Source organism: Podarcis erhardii (assembly GCF_964252035.2).
Source record: "Podarcis erhardii genome assembly, chromosome: 6".
NCBI classification, from domain to species: Eukaryota; Metazoa; Chordata; class Lepidosauria; order Squamata; family Lacertidae; genus Podarcis; species Podarcis erhardii.
Genome location: NC_138510.1, coordinates 24,291,858 through 24,307,212, shown reverse-complemented (window position 1 = coordinate 24,307,212; position 15,355 = coordinate 24,291,858). Strand labels below are relative to the sequence as shown.

The 15,355-nt window shown below is 42.5% G+C and overlaps 2 protein-coding genes and 1 long non-coding RNA gene across 5 annotated transcripts in view; 1 reads left to right on the top strand and 2 right to left on the bottom strand.

Moving 5' to 3' along the window:
* LOC309345233 overlaps positions 1-15,355 on the bottom strand; it is a 350,883-nt gene that overhangs the window by 316,197 nt on the left and 19,331 nt on the right. The gene's annotated exons all lie outside the window — the stretch shown is intronic.
* The window catches only part of ZHX3 (zinc fingers and homeoboxes 3), a 45,627-nt gene continuing 30,495 nt past the window's right edge, over positions 224-15,355 (bottom strand). For all 3 annotated transcript variants that reach the window (XM_081867599.1, XM_081867597.1, XM_081867598.1), the window contains exons 3-4: positions 4,327-7,270; positions 224-3,122 (exon numbers count right to left, since the gene is read on the bottom strand). In XM_081867599.1, the coding sequence (XP_081723725.1) occupies positions 3,112-3,122; positions 4,327-7,123 (2,808 nt within the window). In that variant the 5' untranslated portion in view covers positions 7,124-7,270 and the 3' untranslated portion in view covers positions 224-3,111. The remainder of the gene's footprint in view (positions 3,123-4,326; positions 7,271-15,355) is intronic.
* Positions 917-15,355, top strand: part of MANBAL (mannosidase beta like) — a 353,967-nt gene continuing 339,528 nt past the window's right edge. The window contains exon 1 of the mRNA XM_081868205.1: positions 917-923. The gene's annotated coding sequence lies outside the window, so the exon portion shown is untranslated. The remainder of the gene's footprint in view (positions 924-15,355) is intronic.

Here is a 15,355-nt window from a genome sequence, read left to right as displayed (position 1 = left end):
ATGTCTGATTTGCTATTAAACCTGGCTACTCTAATTGTACACCCAGTTACGTGGAACTTGGTCTCTCTGACATCCTGCTTTCGCAGCCTTAGGAATCCCTTCACCCTGCCATCCTTAGGTAGACCTCAACACCCACTTCAAATTTGATGCCAAGTCCTTTTAACTGCACACAGAACTATTTTTCCTTCTTAAGAGCAGAGTGAGATTTCCAATTACACAGCAATCTGTACATGTACATTTTTAATATTGATGCTATGCATAAAATAACTGCATATATGTATATGTGCATACTTAAAACAAACCTGTATGTATGTAGACATAGAAAAGCAAGGATATAGACTGCCAAGAACTGTTCCTGTGCCACTCCCACTGAAGTGAATGAGGTTGCTCTTTCATTTGAGAGCTTTGGCTTCATTCCCATTCACTCCTATAGCAGTGGCCTACAATCTCCTTTGAAGACTGTACCCCAAGACAATTACCCACATTTGTTCTATGAAGGCATTGCAGTAAAAGGAAGCTACAATATTTTAGTCAAAGCTCATTGCACAAACTTTCCCTGGATCCAGGCCCCTTGCTTCTAAAGTAAACCATAAACAGGCCTGGCCATGCCATCTGTAGGTTCTAGCAGCTATCCCACACTGTTTCTCAAAAGAGCTATGGAAGTGCTAATAAGGCTTCTCTCGTGTGAAAGCAGAAAGAAACTCCAGCAAATCTATCTACGTCTTAAGAGTAGGTTCCTGTGTTTGAAGCTCTAACATTGCAAGCTAGCTGGGCTCCTTTTCCTACTTGAGCATGAAGAGCAGAAGCTGAATTCACAAGACCTCTTTCATGGAAATATCTTTGAGCCATAGATGGCCTTCAGGTATGATACTGAAGGGGAGAGCCATGAGTGCCCACTTTGGACCTTACAGCAGAAGCAGAAAGATGAGGCCTTTTCTTTTAATATGTGGATTGCTGCTTAATATAAGCGGAGCTTGCGAACCTGCACATTCCCCCCCCCCTTCTGTGCTAAAGTATCTCCTATTGTGTGCAAAAATATTTTGTATGGCGAAGGGTAGAACTGGGGCAGGATGGGGGGGAGTTGTAGAATCAGGCTGGAAGGCATGGTTTTCACAGAAACATGATACAAAGGGAAATGGTTAAGAGGAGACCGTCCCCCTTCTCACATGATGAGCTGTCACTTCAAATTGTAGCATCAGTGGTTGCATTGTGAAAAAGATCCAAACTAAGAATCCAAGAACTCCACGCAATGTGTGCATTCTGAGACTGAAAAATACCACGTTGTGCTTTAGGGGGCTTGGACAAAACACACAAACTTGTGATTTAAAGGCTCAAGATACAGTCATGCTTTTTGGGAAAGAATTCATGAGGACACGATATCCACAAGCTAACAAAATTTAGGTGGAACGAAGTATCACACAAAGACAACCTTTCTGAACCAGAGACTTGAGATATACTCAGTACAGCAGCCTTCAATCAACACAGTGCCCCTCTAGATGTTCTGAGAGGACAATTCCGATGATCCCTGCCCATCTGGAGCAGACAGTATTCCAAAATATCTGGGGGCACTAGGCTGGGGATGGCTGCAACATAGGTGCAGTAAGAGAGCTGGGATTGGATCCAGTGCTACCTCTGGAGAAGATACCTGAGGTGGTTCTAAGGAAGGGAAAACTCCCCTATAACCACTCAGCATAACAGTTACTTAGTGCCACCAAACAGACTCACTTAAATAAACGTTTTCAGCCACTACAAATAAACTCCAGCACATTAAATTATAATTTTTCCATACTATTAAAATAATTAAATAAAATACTTAAAAAACAACAAGAGGCCAAGACTTGGGTAGGTAGGGGGAGAAGCATACCTACTATAACCATGTAAGATTAATTGTGCAATTAAGATAGCGCAAAGCTGCTTGACCAAAAAAAAAAAAGGGGGGGGAGCAGCAGCTCATAAATGGCTAGGAAGTCTGGGAGAAATGGCAAAAGTTTCCAACAGATCATCCCTCTGAAATAAGGTATGGGATAAAACACAATTCTGGTCCAAACACAGAGGTAGGGTAGGGGTATGCAAAATATGATGATTACCTACTAAATGTTTTCATGCCCCCCCCTTATAGTCTTCTTAATAAAAAAAATTAAGTTTGCTTGCTTTAAACAAGGGATCTGGATTAAGATGTGTTTTAAAAGTGCATTGATTCATATACTTGCAGATTAATTCAAGTAATAGATTCTGCTGCAGAAAAGTCTCACATTGTTTGTCATTAAAAGATGAATGAATGACAGATGCCAGAGTTCGGGGTCGTCGCTGTTGTCCGAACCCCCCCCCCCGACCCCCAGATTTCCACCCTACTAGCATGCATCAAATGCCCAATTAGAATAGCTGTAATTTGCCATATTCTTATTATCCTTGTTTTGTGCACAAAAACTAGGAATACTGCTCATCAGAGCTGTCCCTAAAACACACACACATGATTAGCAGCACAACCCTATGTCAACTCAGAAGTTCCATAGAGTTCAATGGGACTTGCTCCCTGGTGAGTGGGTGCCAGTTGCAGCTTTTATTTCCATACCTAGAGATTCAATGGTGAAAGGATGTCTGTCTCTCTCTTTCTGTATATGCAATGATTCAGCCTTCAGAGAACAAACACTGAAAGATTATGAATGTATTATGCCAATGATAGTCCAGTTCTATGAAACAATAACGTTTAACACAATGCCCCAGATTCATGATCCTGTTTGCAGGCCACTCGGTAATATAATAAAAACCGTTTCCATACCAATAGGAAGAAATTTTCCACTGGAAAACAAAAACGGAGAATCTATTTGAGAGAGAGGAAATTTTTGCCACTGTGGCAGTTCTGCTCCTATGCTTGACGAGGCAGCAGACTGCTAGACTAAAACTAAACATACAAAAATGAGCCCCTTCCCACACACAAAAATAAGGTCTTCTTGAGTAATCAGTTCCCTCTTGCTTAACTCCCCAATGTGCTTTACAAAAGTATGATCTTGGCATTATGGCAGTGTTTCCTCAGGACCTTCAGAATGAGGCCCACAGCTGCTGAGTCTTCACAAAGTTAGCAGCAGATCCTTCGGAGGAGGCAGGGCTGGTTCACTCCATTTCTGAAAACAACACACAGGCGTGTCACAATGCACTCTACAATACTGAAAGAATAAGCAGGCAGAAAGGCCAAGAGTGAGTTTGAGGAGGGGGGGGGGGGACGGACGGACCTACAAAGTCATTATGACCTCAGCTATTTTGAGAAGGAAGTGTTCGTTTGTTTTTTGAGAACTGCTTTAGAATGCCTGCCCAATGCTACCAGTCTGTGTGCTTAAGAAGTTGCTCTTTGCCTGCCTATCTTCTGACCTTATCTGTATTATGTGGCTCCCTTTCATTTCCCCTCCTCTAACTTTTCTATCTGTAACTGACCAGAATTCCCCTCTCCTGAATGATGCAGTCTTAAAACACAGGAAGCTGAGTCGGGCCACTGGACCATCTAGCTTAGTGGTTTTCAACCTGTGGGTCTCCAGATGTTGTTGGACTACAATTCCCATCATCCCTGAGCTCTGGCCTTGCTAGCTAGGGGTGATGGGAGTTGCAGTTCAACAACATCTGTGGGGACCCACAGGTTGAGAAAGGCTGATCTAGCTCAATACTGTCTGAACTCACTGGCAGCAGCTCTCCGGGGTTTCAGACAGGAGTCTCTCCACAGCCCTACCTGGAGATGACAGGAGTTGACCCTGATGCCTTCCACTCTACCACTGGGCTATGGCCCCTTTGCCCTTTCGGAACATAGGAATCTGCCCTATCCAGACCATTGCTTGCATAGTTCAGTACTGTCTAACCAGCCTTTCTCAACCTGTGGGTCCCCAGATGTTGTTGAACTACAATTCCCATCACCCCTAGCTAGCAAGGCCAGAGCTCAGGGATGATGGGAGTTGTAATCCAACAACATCTGGGGACCCACAGGTTGAGAACTGCTGCCAGTGGCTCTCCGGGGTTTCAGATGCCTTGGAGATGCCGGGGAGTGAATCAGAGACCTCATCTGCATGCAGAGCAGATGCTCTACCACTGAACAATGGCCCTTGCTGCACATTATGACTGAAATTCCCTTCCAGAACATTGATGTGCCATCATTCCCCCCCAAAAAAATCTCTCTCAGCCCTCCATTTCTGTGAAATCTTTAACCCCCTCTAAAAAGGGGGAGGGAAGTGATTTCCTACTGAAGTTTCATCTAATCATCAACACTTGTTTGTTTAAACCACTTTTTAATGCTGAAATGTGAAGGGCCAAGTTAGCAGAAACAGTTAAGATGAAATCACTTACCAACGTGAACGGCAGGCAGATGACTCTCCGGATCTCCAAGCTCAGAGCTGCCATCTTGACCTCCAGGCTCCCAAGATTCACTGTTCTCAGAAACCTCAGAAAAGGCGTCGACTGTCCCTTTTTGACTGCCGGCTGGCTCACCAACACTTGAGGACTGATCTTCACTTCCTGTGTCTGACACTCCCCTGTTTTCTTCATCTAGCCTTTCGGCAAACCACAGCCTGATCTGTTGAGTAGTCATCTGAGTTCTCTCACACAGACCTGGGAGGTCATCTTCACAAAGCACCTTGTTCTTTTGGAAATAGTCCTGCAGGACTACCCTGCTGGCCTCACTGGAGGTCGATAGATCTTTAGGAAAGATACCGTGCTTGTAGTTCTCATACCACCTCAAATTTCCATTTTTTAAACCATAGCGACTATCTCCAAACCAACGAATCACCTCAGTCCTGGGAAGTCCTGTATGAGAACATATTTGGTCATATTGTTCATTTGTCGGCCGCTGGGTCTGCACAAAGAGCTGCTTGAGCAAATGTCTCTGCTGAGCAGTCTTTTTAGAACTTAGCTTGGGCTTCCGGGGGTTCTCTCTTTGGACATCTTCACTGAAGCCTAGCACCTCACTTTTGCCATTTGACTCAGTCACCTTAAAGTTCTTAAGGTTGATTTTTATAGGGGTTACTTTGCGCTCTCCTGGCGTTTGAGAGCTGGTGGCTGCATCCAATGACCCATTTTCACTGGAAGCTTTCAAGTCGTCCGAGGAGCCCTCGTCTTCCCCTGAGTCGTCTTCGGCATCATCCTCCCTCTGCCGCTCTGCGTCTTTGATCACCTGCCGTTTTCTCCGCTCCGAGAACCAGCTGTCAATCTCTCTCCTCGTCATTTTGGTTTCGCTCCTCAAACGGTCCACTTCCTCCTCTGGAGGAGAGGGATTTTGTGCAAAGCTGCTTTCCAATGCTCTGAGCTGCTCAGGAGCCCTCTCTTTATATTTTGTAGCAGAGAAATCGGGTGTCTGATGCCAGGATTGCCGACGGACTGGGGTGTGAACAGCAGGTGTTGCTGCCAACGTGGAAGTTAATTCTGGGGTTGCTTTGGGAGAAGAGGTGAAGGTAATTTCAGGCACAGAATCTATTATTATTGTATTATCTCCAGCATGTATACCTTTGCCACCTCTGATGTTCCTGCAATGGTACCTCCTATCGCTAAACCATTTTCGAACTTCCCTTGTACTAAGGCCTGTGATTTTTGTAAGCCGCTCCACTTCAGCATGTCCAGGAAACTGGTTCCTACAGAAGCTGTCTTTCAATGCAGAGAGCTGCTCATAAGACTTCTTATTTTTGTATATACTGGGATCTAAGAAGGCCTGTGAAGTTATAGTTGGGCAAGCAGTGAGCTGTGATGGAGCAGCACTCACCACTTTCACAGGGGACGAAGTGCTAGAAACTGACACAGTGGCAGGCGGCTTTGCTATCTGAGTCTTTGGAATAGATGTGACTGCTATTGCAAGAGATGAGGTTGTCCCTTGAAGTCCATTTGATATTATTGGTTGCGTAACCAATACACCACCTGCTCCTTCGGGTTTCCCAACAGAATGGCCAGGTAAACTGGCCTGAATGAGATGCTGAACACTACTGGGGCTTGCAACTAGGGGTGTATTTAACACTGTAATGGTGGACTGGGGTATGGACTGAATCACAGTGTTAAACATTTTCTTCCGTGCATCTTCTATCTCCTCCGGTGACCAACTAATACCCTGCTTCAACCTCTGGGCAGTAAACCAAATCTTCAGCTGTTCTTCTGGGTACTTGGTCACAACAGTCAAATAGCAAAGCTCAGCTTTGGTAGGGTAAGGGAACTTATGGAAAGAGTTTTTCAGAAAGCTATTAGAGTCCATTGTTGCATTGTATGTCGGGATACTGCTCAGGGGAATCATTACCTTGGGAAGGGATTTTGAAGTGGGTAGCTGCTGGTGAAGTTGTTGTTGTTGCTGCTGCTGCTGCTGTTGTTGTTGCTGCTGCTGCTGCAGCTGCACAAATTGAGTGAGGCCTGCCTGCAAAACAGGTACATTTCCTATTATTGAGCCATTGACAACATGTGTTGGTTTAACTGTTCCTGTTGATGATTGGTTCACTGGCACCGGTCCATTGGTGAATGGCTGCTCGCCAACTTTTTTCTCTAGATCCTTGACTGGTTTACTAGATACGTTTTCTTTCAGCGTGTGGATTTTTTTCACTTCTGGTTTCGTTTTCATTATCTTCATAATGGGTGTTTTGGTAATGATAATTTCAGCTTGGCTGTCTTGACCTTCCTCAGGGAGGTCCCCCAGAAGGTCCTGGCTGCTGCTGGCATCTCCAATGGTTTGCTCCACAATCACGTGCTTGCCTTGTTTGACGACATTCCAGATTAAGCCAGTTTCCCCAATGTGGCACTCTGCGTTGTGGCAAGAAAGTTCTTTGTGACTCTTGACCAGGAAACTGCACTGCACACACACAAAGGACGGGCCTTTGCTAAAGTCTATGTGCTCAGAATCAAGGTGACCAAGGAACTGATTAATGTCTCGAGAGCCAAAATTGCAATACATACATCTGTAAGTATCACCATCTAAGATACCACTATGTCCATTGGACAACAGCCCATTTTTGTGATTATTGTGAACAACAGTGTCACTAACAGGCAGAGTTGCAGCAGTAACAGACTGTTGAGATCCTTCACGATCAACTCCAACAGAGTCTGGTTGCGACTCCTGCAGTGCCAGTGTTTTTGGTGGTATCATGCAAGGCGTTGTGGATTTCCTTTTGCTGGCCATTTTTACAATCAGTGAAGATAATAAAAGATTAGAGGGCAGGTGCTACTTTTTGAGACTGCTTTGCAGGCTATATTCCTGAAAATCCATGATGCCCAGAAAAATGTGTGTGTCAGGAGTCTTGACAACCATTTAAGTCGGCCATTGAATCTGAGGAAACAAAAAGAATAGCATGTCAGCAAAATATTATGCTAAACATTTTCACCAGCACAACTGCAGGCTGTTTATTACTCAGTTATATACAGTGGTACCTCGGGTTACATACTCTTGAGGTTATATACACTTCAGGTTACAGACTCCACTAACCCAGAAATAGTGCTTCAGGTTAAGAACTTTGCTTCAGGATGAGAACAGAAAACGTGCTCTGGCGGCGTGGCAGCAGCAGGAGGCCCCATTAGCTAAAGTGGTGCTTCAGGTTAAGAACAGTTTCAGGTTAAGTACGGACCTCCAGAACGAATTAAGTACTTAACCCAAGGCACCACTGTACTGTGTTGCATATACATCAGAAGATAGTTAACTAAGAAACAGTATTTCTGTTGTTCAACTGAGAAACTGAAAGCAGTTTTCTTTATAGAGTTAAGGAGAGAGAGATATGATGGCCACACATCATGGCATAGCTGATATTTTGGAGAAAACACAACCTATAATATAGGAAAGATTTAAAGTGACCCAAATTAAAGCTGTCATGGAGGTTTTCTAATTTTGATTCTCCTCTATCCACCCCTCCAGGTAATGATGACTATATCTGTTTTCACTAAAGTACAATGCAGTTTTTAAATCTAAATAAAAGATGGAATACTAGTCAAAGTTTGATTTTCAGTAGGTCTACTCTGAGTTTGACTAATATTGGATATCATCCATGGGGTGCGATTCATCTAATGAATTGCATTAGATGTATGAAAAATCACTATAAGACTGGCCAGCCAAGTGTGCAAGCAGGAACCATCAATGCTGGAACCAAAAACAATTCCAGAAACTGGTGTTGCAGAGATTATACGTGCCGGTTTTTGTAGCAAATGCAGGTCACAAAGACACCTTTATTTTAAAAGGAGGAAAACACTTCTTGTTTTGTTGATACATGTCTGACACATGTCTTGTTTTGTTGATACATGTCTGACACATTACTCAACGAAGCAGGACAAATTAGGTGATAAGCTACAGGTTTCTCGCACAAACATTAGCAGAAGCAAACTTATAGAATCTTATGCCTATGAGGGTGAAAGAGAAAATCCACAACTAATTTACACTAGAGGGGATAAGTACATGGAGGGTGGGGGGAGATGTTGACAGCTGAGCAAAGTCAACATATGGAAGCTGAAAATTAGAAAAAGGGCTTCTCTATGCAAGTTTCCCTAACCGCTTTTTCATACAGGTTTGCACATGAACATAATTAAACTGCACTGGATATAGGAATAACTAAAGAGGGGTTTGCCCCACGCGCATCCCGAAGTTTACGTAACCAGAGGGTTACATAAATGGAGGTTCGACTGTATTCAGAACAGGAGGACATAATGCAGTTTCTATACCCTTAAGAGGATCACTTTTGGTGATGCAAAATGGATACACCCCAGATTTCTCCCAAACATCGCCTCCTGCAAGACAATCAGCCATGCTCCTTGTGGTGGGTAGAGGCACCTTTGCAAAGAGCAAACCCTTATGGCACTTTCACACAAACAAGCTGTGCGGGAATTCAGACATCACTCCAACTTTGAAAGGGTCCATTACTCTGGTGGTTGGGATAAATATACAAAAACACAGATCTACCTTGTGCAGAAACTGACCCACTACTATCTACTTGGAATGTTTTCCAAGATCCCAGACAGTGTCCCTTACCACTTGGTTCTTTTTCACTGGAATTGCAAGGGACTGAACCCCCCAATTTAAATAACCCTGTGATGTGCACAGGGGTCTTCCCTGTATGGGTTGTAAAGTGGCAACCATGTGGCAAGGTTTAAGAGAGCCCCACGGTGCAAAGAAAGAAAGAAAGAGGAGTTAAATAACATTCTGGTTTGCTAAACCAGAGTTACCGATTGACTAAATATTCCTTAAGTTCTTTAGCGCCCCATGAAGGCTGGATCTCCAAAATGAAAAGCAGTGATGAGTGTGTCATTTACAGAACAACCGCAGGGAAAGCTGTTTTGATTTGGCTGAACCACTAAAAAGGGCAGATCTGGAATACTGTGGCAGCCTGACCTTATTCCCAGAGGAAAAAGTTAATATTTGCTCGGCCCGCTCATGTAAAGTTAGCTGGAGTTTAAGCACAGTGACAGCACACCAGACAAAATGTAATCGAAGGGACTGTTTGTACATTTCTTTTCCCCCTAGAACAGTTATATAAGCACTATGCAGAAGGCTGGTGCACACTTGCATCTGCAACTTGAGTTGCGTACTGAGCAGACCACAGGATGTTTTAGATTACTAAGCAAACGGGGCTCGTGTATTTACAAGTTGCAAAAGAGCCAAGCTCAGGAGCAACACTTCTTATTCCACATCACAACAGGTTAGGTCCAATTTCTAAATTTTCAGAATTTGTTCATTTAAGCACGAGTGCGTGACGCTGTCATACAATGAGCCAAGACCACCATATAATAATAATAATAAAAAATTTTATTTATACCCCGCCCTCCCCTGCCGAACCTGGGCTCAGGGCGGCTAACAACAATCAAAATAACCCAACATTCTAAAACCTTTCATTATAAAAATTAATTAAAATCAAATTGATGGCAACCATTAAGCAAAATTCTGTGCAGATTGCCAGAGGAGGGGGTCAGGCTGCGCCCTGACCAAAGGCCTGGTGGAACAGCTCTGTCTTACAGGCCCTGCAGAAAGATGTCAGGTCCCGCAGGACCCTAGTCTCTTGTGACAGAGCGTTCCACCAGATTGGAGCCGCGGCCGAGAAAGCCCTGGCTCTAGTTGAGGCCAGCCTAACCTCTCTGGCCCATATGTTCCAGCACTGTCTTGTCTGACAACAGCTCCTCAGTGTATCGGGGAGACAGCTCCTCATCATCACTTGCAAGCTATGATCCTTTTAACTGGAGGTCCCAAGGGTTGAATCATAGAACTGTAGAGTTGGAAGGGACCCCAAGGGTCATCTAGTCCAACCCCCCACAATGCAGGAATCTTCACCAAAGCATCCATGACAGATGGCCATTCAACCTCTGCTTGAAAACATCCAAGGGAGGAGAGTCCAGTACCTTCCAAGGGAGTCTATTCCACTGTTGAACAGCTCTTACATTCAGCAAGTTCTTTCTGATGTTTATTCAGAATCTCATTTCTTGTATCTTAAATCCATTGGTTTGGGCCCTACCCTCCACAGTAGGGAGGAATCTGGGACCTTTCACATGTAAAAATGCTGTACCCATTTCCTATGACCTCTTCTCCAAAGTAAACAACTTAAAACTGCTTTAACCAGTGCCGATTTATATTACACATTGTTTTCCTACAGTAAAAGCATCACAGTTGCTCAGGGATATTTCAAAAGTTTCTTATTTTATTTTTAAGTTTGGCAATTTCACTAATTGTTCACTAAACTTAATCATCCAGGGGTCCTTTACCTCTACCTTACCTAGTCCCCCCCCTCCAATTTTTACCTTGTTTTAAAGAAAGTTTATTTTTAATGCTGTTGTTTGTACTTTTATATAGGCATTGGAGTCAGGTAGTTTCAGCCCCTTTTAGTCCCAAATTCTAATCTCACTAAAATAATCTTATTTAACAGCAGCAGTTATGTTCAGATGGTGTTAGCCATTGATTTTATTTATATTCTAGGAAGGTTGAAATTTCATTTTTTTAAAACCCGCTTAACATCACACCTACTAACTGTTACACTTTGAGACAGCTAAGTTGAAAGGGGGAGGGTATAAGTAAAGTACCATAAGATCTTTTAAAAAACAATATTAGAGGTCCTCTAAGATGTACCATCCCTACAGAGCTCATGGCTGCTTACAGCTGATGCTACCCAAGTTATTTTGATGCCCTTGAACACTTATTAAGGAAAGCACAACTCTGGGTAAGTGTAAGTTATCTATACATTAATGTAATTAAGTTTTAAATAAGTACCGCTAGGTAAGAGTGCCCCAGTCCCTTTCGGCTGGCATGTAAATGGCTTGTTTTCATATAATTAATAAAGGCAGGGTTGTTAATGCAAAACATTCAGTCTGGTCAATGCCAAAGTCTACATTTAGAAGATTAAAAGTGTGATCTTCACCCAAGGCTTGCTTAGCAACCAAAACTGAACATGTGCCATGTTTGAGCGTAGATTCTTAAGATCACTGAATACTCAATAAGGTTTTCCTTCTAATGAGCTTTCAGTACCAGTTTACCTACACAACTAAGGTGGGAGAATATTAAGAAAAGAGAAGTTAAGACATGAGTGATCAAGTCCTCTGACCTCTGAATACGGATGTGTGTGTACTAAATAACCCTAGAGGCTAAGGGTCTACAGTGCCAACAGCATCCACAGGTAGCTTTTGGTGACAGCTTGCTCAGCACACTCATTGCCATGCTAGTAGCAACTGGCACAGATGGCAAAGGCAGATTCCCTGCAGCACCCATAAGCAGCTGGACCCATATCTTGTGAAAAGTTTATTTCTGCTGGGACCATATGGAAGGCCCGTCCAAATATAGACTGTGTATGAGTGGGTCAGCATTGTGCCCTCCCATGAGGTGGTAAAGAAGCCACATTCTGCAGCCTTTTAAATGCATTTGTGGGAGGGGGTTTATTATTTTGTTGTTTTTCTTTTAACTATTTACTTGTGCTTTTACCTTGTATCCTTATCTTGTGAACCACCCTGAGATCTTATGATGAAGGTATATAAATCTAATAAATCTAATCTAATATATAAATCTAATAAATATAAATCTAATAAATAAAATCAAATAAATAAATCTAAATAAATAAAATCAAATAAATTATCAGTATTAAGCCGGTTAAAGTTATAATTACATTAGCTGTAGCACACACCCACAGACACAAATATAGGCAGGCATGTGGGCTGAGAAATTCCTTGTAACCTTAATTTTTAAAAACAAACTATGATGAAGTGCTGCTTTCAAACAACATCCAATTAAAGGGACACTAAATGAGCCATAACTTTGACATGAATGCTGTAGGTATTTGTTTTCATGTCATTAAAAAAACCCCCAAGGCAACTTATGATAACATTTAAAAAAACCTACACAAAAATCCCCAACAAAATTCACAGACTAGAACAAAGATAAACACAGCAGCACAACTAGATTAAGTGGGGAAATGGCATAATTTAAGAGGTCGGGTTGAGGCTTCAAACTGCAGCCCTAAGACATGGAATGTTCTCAGACATTTCCTATCACCTGCACCCAGGTTTGAAAGTGGAAAGGCCTGGTGCACATGCAAACTTGGCACACAGGCATCTTTAGATCACAGCATTGATAAACATGTCTCCGAGCTGGTTGGATCACTGTCTGCTAATACAGAGAACCATGAACAGCAGAGAACCATTTCCACATTGATTTATCTGCTCATGAATCTTTGTATTACAAAAAAGATTTGGGGTGCACTTCAGGAGAAGCTTCCAGTTTACCTGGAGCCAACCCATATAAACTGAGTATACTAGAACACGTCCAATAATCCTCTGAAACTGTGCTTTGCAGAGGGAAGATTGGTAACAGATTTTTATCCAACTGCATTTCACAAAGCTTCTTCATCCATTTTCTTGTTTTTAAGAATACGGAGACTGCAGAAATTCTACACAGACTGCGCCACTTTCAAAGACTTGAATCTTTTAAATAAGAGACCGCTTCTGCGTCCTTATTCATTGCAATATTTCTGCAATGCCTGAAGATTTGCTCTGGTCCTCAAATGTTAAGTACTCTGAAGGGGAGACCAATCGTAGGCAAGAGATGCAGCTTTGCACACTTACATCCAGACATCTGAGGATGCTTCTAGTAAGTAAGGCAAGAGCATTTCCCTTGCATTGGTAACCAGCTCTTGCCAAAGTGTTGCGCAGTAGTTCCACCATTCAGCTTAATTATCCCTTGATCTACCAACTGAACATGTTGCCAGGGTGATCAAGTGATGAAGGGCTGAAATCTTAATGTTGTTTCAGGCCAAAAACTAAATTGAAAAATAATGTTGACGAGTAAACTAAGGCCTGACATCACAATACAAGCTTGGACAATATGGAGGTAGCTCCTTCCTTGTTCAAACATTTTATCTGCTTTCAGAGAGCTAAGGGCTTCCAGTCTGAAGAACCGAGAAACTACATCAGGAGAGAAGCAGGGGGAATAAGCAATCAAGTGGCAAGCCTAACTGAACTGCAATTTTTAGATTCCCCGTGCGGAACACAGTTCATAAAGTTATGAACCTTCAGTTCATAAAGAACATCTCGGAACCTGAATTACAGGTTGAAATGGACAAAGTGGCTCAGAAGCAGATCAGATTAAAAAACAAAACAAAAGATGCATTTAATTGCTGTGTGCAGGCAATTCCTCTCAGCTCTACTAAGAACTCATGGTACCCTTAGCCTCCCTCAGCCTTCTCTCTGTGAAATGGGGGCAGTAATATCAGCATATCTTTGCTTTTTTAAGGATTACTGAAAAATATGGTGAGAACCCTTAGCATTTGGCTGCTATGTTAGTAATGTTAAAATCAGGGGGCTCACCCCAAACAAACAAATCACCCACTAAGAAGAAAGAAAGAAAGAAAGAAAGAAAGAAAGAAAGAAAGAAAGAAAGAAAGAAAGAAAATGTTTGCATAGTACTATCAAAATGTAAACACTGGAACTGCTGCCATTTTAATCTGTAAAACAGCCCCACGCAGTTTGCATCAGTATCAAGAATGGCTCTATTGTGCCCATCCTTCAATTGTGCTTTGTAGAGGTTGCCTGGCTTTCAAAACGCACAGAAAGACCAGTTGAGTGAATGATCACATTCATTTCCCAAACCAGGGCAGAACGGAGATTTGTTTATTTTTTTAATCTGGATCAAACTGTTGAGAGATGCGTTTTGTCCAACTGGGCCATGCAGCATAAAAATTTAGGAGCTGCTTGCCTCTATTTGCTCTTGTTAAATCAATTATTTGTAGAGCACAATATGAAAGTAGCAAATTTCCTGCTATATTTCAGTTTTCTTCCATTTGCATAGATCTGTATTTGCATCTCTCTGTAGGACTATCCTTGAGGTTGGTTGGGAGGATGCAACTGGTGCAGTGGTCCAGCATCCTGTTCTCACCGGCCAATCAGGTGCCTATGCAAGCAGGACCTGAGTGCTAGAGCACTCTTTCCTCCTGCGGTTTCTAAAAGGTAACTCTGACACAACTTCAGGCTTAGAACAAGTACTGTTTTAATTAAGTACTGTTTTAATGCAGAGGCTCTCGGGAATTGTGGGTAGACCCAACATTCTTCCCCCCCACCCAACATTTATCTCAAAACTTCACCACTATACCTTTTTCTATACCTTTTGCTATTGGCATTTGATTCAGTAATTCGCCCTTCCAAACTACAACCAGGAACAGGGTTACAAAGCTTAGGTTAACAAACTCTCTGAACAAGTGCTCTGCATCTCTTATTGCTGCCTCCCACCCACCCTCCCTTAAAAAAAATCTGCTGATACTTTTTTTTTTGCTCACAATCAGTTTCAAGTTTCAGAACATTGAAGATAAGCAATAACAAAAATCCAGGTGACTCAGGTAGCGGCAGGCTTTTATAACACTGATCAAATGAGAGGACAATCTTGATAGCAGCATTAAAACTAATTCCTTCTGTGGAGGTGCACAAGAAGCTTAGTGAGTTCAGAAGAAAGAATTCTGGGCTAGAACTTCATAGCCAGCTTAAGATCTTTTAATTTGCAGTCTCCATGCCAGAAATTTCACATGAGGCAACGGGCGCATTCATTGCCAGATCCTAGCATCCGCCACATTCATGGAAATTAGTCACATTTTAAATGCAAATTACACATACCAATTATTAGTGGGCATTCATTAACTGCACGCGCTTTGTATATATCAGACCACAGAGGTTTGAAACAGAAGGTCTGGTATACCCAAGTTAGAAAAGTTTGAATGCTTTCTGCAAAATGTTGAGATGGGGAGTAACAAAAGAGCCCGCTCTTATTCTGAATGCATGCACAACTTATTTCTGATGTATTTCATGCTACGGTTAGCTGAAATGACTATGGGGGTGGGGGAGAACTGTCCCCTTAGAAAATATCAATTATTTTCCCCTCTTTTTCTTAAGAGCTTGGTTTCAAAGCAACTTCGTT